Raw genomic sequence first — 8060 nt, 5'->3', positions numbered from 1 at the left:
CCTCAACTGAATTTGCTGTATAGGAGAAATAGGAGCTGTATGCCATCATAGCTGGTAGAACAGTGCAGGAAGCAAAGCCAGGAAATGTGTGCATTGGAGAACATTACAAACGGAGCCTAGTTTCACTGGCGAATTAAGAAATTGGTTCAAAGGGTGAACTCAACATGTCACCCATTCTCACTTTCCCCTCTAAACAACCACCATGGGGTTTCTTTTGCTTATGTTTCCTGATAAGGCCTGTGCTGGTTTCCCCTGCGGTCAGGGAGGGGGCGACTGTGCTTGGCTGATAAAACATTCCTACATGCGAGTGGGATAGAAAATGGGATGTCCTGAATCCTCCAGTGCAGGGGTAGGCAACCTAAGGCGCATGGGCCGGATGCGGCCCAATTGCCTTCTTAATCCGGCCCACAGACGGTCCAGGAATCGGCATGTTTTTACATGAGTAGAATGTGTCCTTTTATTTAAAATGCATCTCTGGGTTTGTGGGGCCTGCCTGGTGTTTTTACATGAGTAGAATGTGTGCTTTTATTTAAAATGCATCTCTGGGGCATAGGAATTCGTTCATTCCCTCCGCCCCAAATATAGTCCAGCCCACCATATGGTCTGAGGGATGGTGGACCGGCCCATGGCTGAAAAAGGTTGCTGACCCCTGCTCCAGTGCATCCAGTGGGAAAAGGGCTTTGCAGCTGGGTCTTTGTAGCCTTCCTGCCCTGTAAACTTAAATCATTTCAGGATGTTTAATGGTGGTGGGAGGGTTTGCTGTAAGTTCTGAACTGGTCTCTTGCAAGTTTCTGGATTGCACCCACTCTTTGAAAACACTTTCCTAGAACCCAACTCTCAAAGCTCCACATACGCTTCTAATCATATGTTGCAACGCATTGAGCCCTGCTGCTTGAAAACAGCTCTCTTTAAGAACCCTGCAGGATCCGGTAAAAATGCTTACCCTTACCACTGTGTGACTGTAGCTAATCTCAAAGCATTCCAGACTAGGAACAGGAGTTTTCAGAGCACTTCCTGAGGGTCTGTCTCGTCTCACGTGTTTCTGATCTCTATGCCCCAAGGGCAGATGGGGTTGGGAATTGTGTATGGAAGACCACAGCTCATACTTGTGCACACTAGCCTGGAAATGGCAGCGGTGGTTCCCCAGAGCCGTCTTGTCAATGGTTGATCCTGCCTGTTACTGCCGCCAAACATTGTTCCAAGTGGTCATCGCTGCGCACACCCAGGGTGTTCCTGTTGGGAAATTCCTGAGAGACTTCTGATAAATGTTATCATCTTCAGCTGAAGAGGCTTCAGCAGGGGAGGAAAAGCTTGAGGAAATGTGTCATGTCCGTGGTCACTATTATGAGCACAGAAGAGACGGCATTAATGGGTAAACACCTAGCATTTGGAGTGGGAATAGGAGGGAGATGCTGGTGATGGCAAGCGGAGGTCATTCCTTGGGTCTGCTTGCCCCCCTTTTGCGCTGTCTGGTGGGGTTCTTGCTCCTCTGTTCCTCAGTATGGACCCTGAACTTGGATGCAAGTTCTCCAACAGTGTACTCTGGGCCCAACGGAAGCTATTTTGGGTTTGCCTTGGATTTCTACCGGGACAGCAAAGGCAGGTAGGACAGCCCTGGGCATGGCGGGAGGGAATGATGCACTAACAGGACCTCAGGAGGTGGACAACGGGGTCTTGGAAGATGACAACAGATGTCTTGGGAAAGGCCAACAGCCTATTTGGCTGGCAAGATGCACGACAGCAGTGTATGAGGCTATTATCCATTGAACCTTGACTGGGTGCAGGCACTATGCAGATGTTCATACTTAAATGGTATATTAGACAAGGTCTACAGAGCTCTACAGGGACATGGGTGGCGCTGTGGGTTAAACCACAGAGCCTAGGGCTTGCCAATCAGAAGGTCGGCCGTTCAAATCCCCGCAACGGGGTGAGCTCCCGTTGCTCTGTCCCTGCTCCTGCCAACCTAGCAGTTCGAAAGCACGTCAAAGTGCAAGTAGATAAATAGGTACCACTCTGCCGGGAAGGTAAACGGTGTTTCCGTGTGCTGCTCTGGTTCGCCAGAAGCGGCTTAGTCATGCTGGCCACATGACCTGGAAGCTGTACGTCGGCCACAACCGGACCTAATGGTCAGGGGTCCCTTTACCCTTTACAGAGCTCTACAGCAGGAGTCTAAACAAAGGCCTGGGGCAGGGGTTGTACTAGTTCATGAGTGCCAAGGCTGTGTCACTGCTGGACGGGGGGAGAGGGCGTAATAAATTCACTATTCCCAGATGCAGCACAATACTCATCCTAATATTAACATCTGGCAGCCAGAGATATCCCGTCTTCAAACAGATGCATCAGGAGCAGCATGGGAAGGGTGAAAAGGGAAGGGCTGGTCATTCTTAAAATTCAGTAATTGGGCGGGGGGGGGGGATTTAGCAGTTTGCCCAAGATGAGGCAATAGGAACAGCATTTGTTCAATCATAATTTGCAAGCTGGCATGACCATTGACCAGGGATGATGGGAGTTCTAGTCCCAGAACAACTGAAGGGCCACATGTTCCTCATCTCTGCCACAGAATGTTAATAACGGCTGCTGGTATGTGTGGCTTTTTAAATACAGCAGATCTGGTGCATGTTGATGGCAACAAGTTATTTCCTTGCAAAATAAAAGCCTTCCCTAAGTGAGATGTAAGTTCAGTTTCAGGAGGTTGAACCAGGTTATTTTTCAATCAGAAATCCACACATCCAGTTACAAAAATTGGTGTGTTGGAGCTAGATTTGTGATTCGGTAATCAGCCCTGAGTGCTCACTGGATCCTGAAGCTGAGGCTCCAATATTTTGGCCACCTCATGAGAAGAGAAGACTCCCTGGAAAAGACCCTGATGTTGGGAAAGATGGAGGGCACAAGGAGAAGGGGACGACAGAGGACGAGATGGTTGGACAGTGTTCTTGAAGCTACCAGCATGAGTTTGACCAAACTGTGGGAGGCAGTGGAAGACAAGAGTGCCTGGCGTGCTCTGGTCCATGGGGTCACGAAGTTTCGGACACGACTAAAAGACTAAACAACAAGAAGTGTACGTGCCTAAGCAAAGGACTAGTGCAAGACCCTTGTGGTCCAGCTGGGCTGAGCAGCCCGGGCTACTGCAGAGGCTTGTAAAACATTCCTAGCAGGGAGATTCTTCCAACTGGTGGTTTGCCACATGAGGCCGCTGTGCACAAACATTTGTGATTCTGCCCCTAGTAGGGAAGGTAAAGAGGGCCAGAGATAGGAAACTGACAGCAGGGATGAGGTGTACCTGTGGTTGGCTCTGCCTGTCACTGGTTCCACCTGCTGCTGGCTCCCTGCCATGTATCCTGCCAGTCCCAGACTGACCTTTTTTTCCACCTTAGCATGAATGTGGTGGTTGGGGCCCCACAGGCCAACAGCTCGCAGACTGGTGTGACGGAGGCGGGTGCTGTCTATCTGTGTCCCTGGGCGCCTGGTGGTAGTGCCTGCGCCCCCATTCCGTTTGATACCAAAGGTGAGTGTCCCCCATGATTTTGCGGTAATTATATAGGGTCTATACAAGCAGGAAAGGGCAGTCTCACTCAAAATGTCAACAGGTGAAGATTTGCCCATAATTGTGTATCCATAGTAGAAAAGGTTACCTTGTTTAATTTGTGCCATCCACAATGGTGCAAGGCAGCATTCACTTGTTTCTTTACCTGTATTTCTTGTTGAAAGCTGCTCCTGTCAAAAAAAGAACTAATCTGTACAGCAGGAATTGGGAAGATGCAGGAAATGCCTCACATTCCTTCCTTCTGATTACTTAGCAGCCGTGTTAAATGCCTAAGCATCCTTTAAAAAATAAATAAATGGATAATAACAAAATTTATTTTGTTATTTATTTAAATTTATTGGATAATAACAAAAACCACAAAGCAGAATAACACACAAAAACAGAAAAAATACATTATTGAACAAAAGAAAAAAGGAACAATAAACAGATAAAAAATAACAACAAACTTAATTCTTTACAAATCCAACCTTTGAAACATCTTGGTTGACTTCCTCTAGTCCCTCCCTTCTGAGTTTCCTTGTAGTTGAAAGTAACAGCTTTCCAATATCATTACTGAACTAAAACAATTTCCAATTATAGTCCATCTTATTCACATTTCTTAATATTCTAAATCCCATTTATTTAATTATAACTTAGTTTAATCCTAGGCCTATTTGTTTCTTTCAAGTAATTTCTAATTTTTTATATTACAATATTTATTCAAATAGTCCTTAAATTTCCTGCCTAAGCATCCTTAACAAGAGCAGTGCCTCTGTATGTGTCTAATAAGCCTTAGAATGTTGCCTCCGTGCTTTGGCTATCCAACTTTCTTAATAGATTTCTGATTGATTTACTTTTTTACATGAAAGCTAGGAGTTCAGGTGCCCTTTTATTTATGGGGGTGGCTGAGCAGGAATGAAGATGAAGATGGACTAGGAGTCATTACCCAAAATGAACTTAATTCACCTGGCAGCCATTTTCAGATATTTCTTGTATTTCAGTGATGTTCAACTGCATATTCCAAGCACTGGTCTCACTGCCAGCATCAGTAGCACTTGTAGGGCATGGGCATGTGTGAGCCAGTCCCAAGATCAAAAGGAAACTCATCATGGAATCACTGTATGTGTGGATGTGGCTAACATCTGCAACTGCAACCTCAGTTTAAACTGAGGCAGGTAGGAGTTGTGATCACAGATAAAGGCAATGTTGTCATGTGCAGGGACGGTGTGCACGACCATTTCACGCAGCTTTCGTGAGATCAGCGAGCAACCCCAGTGACAGTGCATCATGCATTCCTGTCTTACACATGTGTGGCTACTGCCACCACTCTGAACTTGCCCTGCAAGGTCCATCCCCTACCTTCATGGCTTAGGACCCTTGTACCTACGGGACCACCTCTCCGGGTATGCCCCACAGAGAGCCTCAAGCGCCATAAATAGCAACACCCTAGATGTCCCAGGCCCTAAGGAAGTTAGATTGGCTTCAACCAGAGCCAGGACCTTTTCAACTCTGGCTCCGGCCTGGTGGAACGCTCTGCCTCATGAGACCAGGACCCTGTGGGATCTGATTTCTTTCCGCAGGGCCTATAAGACAGAGTTGTTCCGCCTGGCCTTTGGCTTGGAGCCAATTTGATTCCCTCCCCTCTTTCTTTTTTCATTTTCCTATCTCTTCCTGTGATGAGGCTGCATTTTAATATTTTAATGTTTCAATATTTTAATGTTGTATTTTAATCTTGTTTTTAAGTTGTATTAATTCAGCTTGTTTTTATTATTGCTTGTTAGCCGCCCTGAGCCCGGCCTTGGCTGGGGAGGGCGGGGTATAAATAATAATAATAATAATAATAATAATAATAATAATAATAATAATAATAATAATTATTATTATTATTATTATTATTATCCCAAAAGGAGATGGAAAATGATGCTTGTGGTGGGGAAGCCATGTGAGATTTGGGGGTGAGAAAATCGGGGGCCGAGGATGAGATCCCGGCTGACTCATGAACTTGAGGTGGGCCTGGGAGAAATAGGAGCTACTTGGAGGTGGGCATCTGATGAGATGTGAGGAAAGAGCTAATGGCATCTTGCCTGCATGTACAAACTTGCAGTCAGACTGACGACTCATGGATGGCATGCGACTGAGGGGGGTGATATGGTGGGTCAGTAGCTTCTGCCTTCAAATCTGACTCCTCTCTTCCTTCTCCTATGCCACTGCTGGCCAGGTGATGAGGTTGAGAAGCTGCACAGAGTGGTTGTGAAAACCTTCAAGACTAAACAATGGTTCGGAGCCTCTGTGAGCACCTGGAAAGACACCATCGTGGTGGGTACAATAAACAGACCATCTCAGAAAGGGGTGGAATTAAAATTTCAGAAGCAGAAAGGGGTGGAATTAAATCAAGCCTCGCTGCAAACAAACCAGAAGGAACGCTCAATAAACTTTAGATGTTGTACAACTTTGTTTGTGGCAAATTGGGACTCAGTAAACAGGTCATCTGGAATCAGCTTATAATTGTTGGAAGAGCAACAGCAGGGCTCTTCCTATTAATAAACTAAGGGTTAAAACTGGCTAATTATGTTAAGGGTTAGTCAACTAGCCAAGGGGTGGGAGGAGGTGTTGCTTAGCAACCAGGCAGAGTGGCATGATCTTCACTGAGGGAGCACATGCTCTGATTGGCTGGTTAGTTCTGAGGCAATTTGACCTGACCTAAGAAAGCCAAATCGTCTCTGTTCCTTTCTCCTCAAATTATGCACCATTCTTTAATTCAGTTTTGCTTAGTATAGTGTTAACAAAACTTTTTCTCTCTGGATGCATTATTTAAGCGACTCGGCTAACGATAATTTCAACAGACGCAATACATCTCACTATAATGAGGAAGACTTGTGACCAGAAAAACCTGTCTGCTTTGTTCAGTCTGCTGCCCAGATGTTAAGTGCTGGTGGGCAGCTTAAAGGCCCCTGCTCTCCCTCCTTAATATTTTTCAGCCTTAAACAGCAGCCCTTCAGACGACACCTTCAAAAGTTGGAGAGTCATTTGATAGCCTTTTAAATATAAATATAAGTAGGGTGAACAGCCACCCATCCTCTGCAATTATGAGGTTGTACCTCCTGGAGGGGTGTGATTGTCAATGATACAACATCCTGCTCACCCCAGTTTTTCACCCTGCCAGGCTTGCGCCCCTCTCCAGCACTGGAATGCCATTTCTGGCCAAGAGGAGGCCACAAAGACCCCCACGGGCAGCTGTTTCTTAGCCACAAGTGGCCTACAGCGCTTTGTTGAATTCTCGCCATGCCGCAAAATCCAAATGGATTCATTTTACAAGTGGACAAGATATGGTGAGTGCAATATGCAGGTGGCAGGGAATGTGCAATAGCCGAAGCTCCAGGCCTTAAGGAGAGGGTGTGCAGAATTTTTGCCCAGAAATTTTGTCTTTGAATGAATGGCGCCCTTGTTTTGCTTTTCAGACCGCTCTAGTCTGCTCAGATTCCATGTCTGGCCTCGTTTAAACGGCTGTCAAGTGGTTTGCCCCATGCTCCTACATGCTCAATTGCAAACAAACAGCATGTGTGGCTTCACTCAAGCCACAATGGTCACAACAATCCCTCCCCATTCTAGAAGAAAGATGTTTGGCTCCTTCTGAAAAACCAGAGCCTTGCAATGTCAAGTGGAGGCTATTCCGTTAGGGCAGGGGTCTGCAACCTTTAAGACAAAAAGAGCCACATGGACCTGTTTCCGAAGGAAAAAAAACCTGGGAGCCGCAGCGGGCGGGAAGGTGAGGTCGGGACGGTGCGTGACTAACGCACGCACCGCCCCCATGCGATGTCATAGCCAGTACAGCGCCCGCCACAGTGGAGAGTGTCGGGGCGCACAATGTGCCTCCTCCCCTCGCTAGTATCCACCCCGGAGCCGCGGCAAAGGTGTAAAAGAGCCACATGCGGCTCCGGAGCCGCGGGTTGCAGACCCCTGCGTTAGGGATACCTACCTACAACCAGCACAATTTGTACTCAGGAGCACTAGGAATATAAGCCATTAAAAACTGTTTTACAAATCATTTGTGCAAATTTCAATAATAAAGCATATAAGCCCAACTTAACATGTAAATTTTTATCAAACGGGGGGGGGGGAAATGTTATGGAAAAGGACGGCCAGATTATTTATACTAAATTAATAATATGAAATTATTTTGATATGAAATGTTGATAAGTAATTGGTGATGTGAATGTATATTTAACTTAGGTTTTCTGATTACAATTCATGTTTTGGTAAGTTAAATATACATGTACATAACCAATACCAGTGATAAGAAAATAAATGTGGTAAGAAGACCATGTTTAGGCAGCCCAGTCCGAGGTTGAAGGAGGAACAGTGTTTGGGTATGGTGTCTTGGTATGTGCACAAAGCAGGTTGGGGGACTTGTGGGGCTCCAAAGGCCGCTGGACTACAATTCCCATCATCCTTGACCTCTGGAAATGCTTGCAGGGGCTGATGGGAGTTGAAGTCCAGAGGGCCACAGGCTCCCCATCCTTGATGTGAGGGTCTTCCC

At 46.3% G+C, this 8060-nt stretch overlaps 1 protein-coding gene across 1 annotated transcript in view; it reads left to right on the top strand.

Moving 5' to 3' along the window:
• Nucleotides 1-567: 567 nt before the first annotated feature.
• The window catches only part of ITGA2B (integrin subunit alpha 2b), a 47205-nt gene continuing 39712 nt past the window's right edge, over nt 568-8060 (top strand). Inside the window, 4 exon segments of the mRNA XM_081883867.1 lie at nt 568-1603; nt 3375-3505; nt 5742-5839; nt 6687-6852. Coding sequence (XP_081739993.1) covers nt 1410-1603; nt 3375-3505; nt 5742-5839; nt 6687-6852 — 589 coding nt within the window. The 5' untranslated portion in view covers nt 568-1409.

The sequence above is a fragment of the Podarcis melisellensis genome, assembly GCF_964234715.1.
Source record: "Podarcis melisellensis genome assembly, chromosome: 13".
NCBI classification, from domain to species: domain Eukaryota; kingdom Metazoa; phylum Chordata; class Lepidosauria; order Squamata; family Lacertidae; genus Podarcis; species Podarcis melisellensis.
Note: the sequence above shows the minus strand (reverse complement) of the source record. Positions and strands in the feature narration are given on the sequence as shown.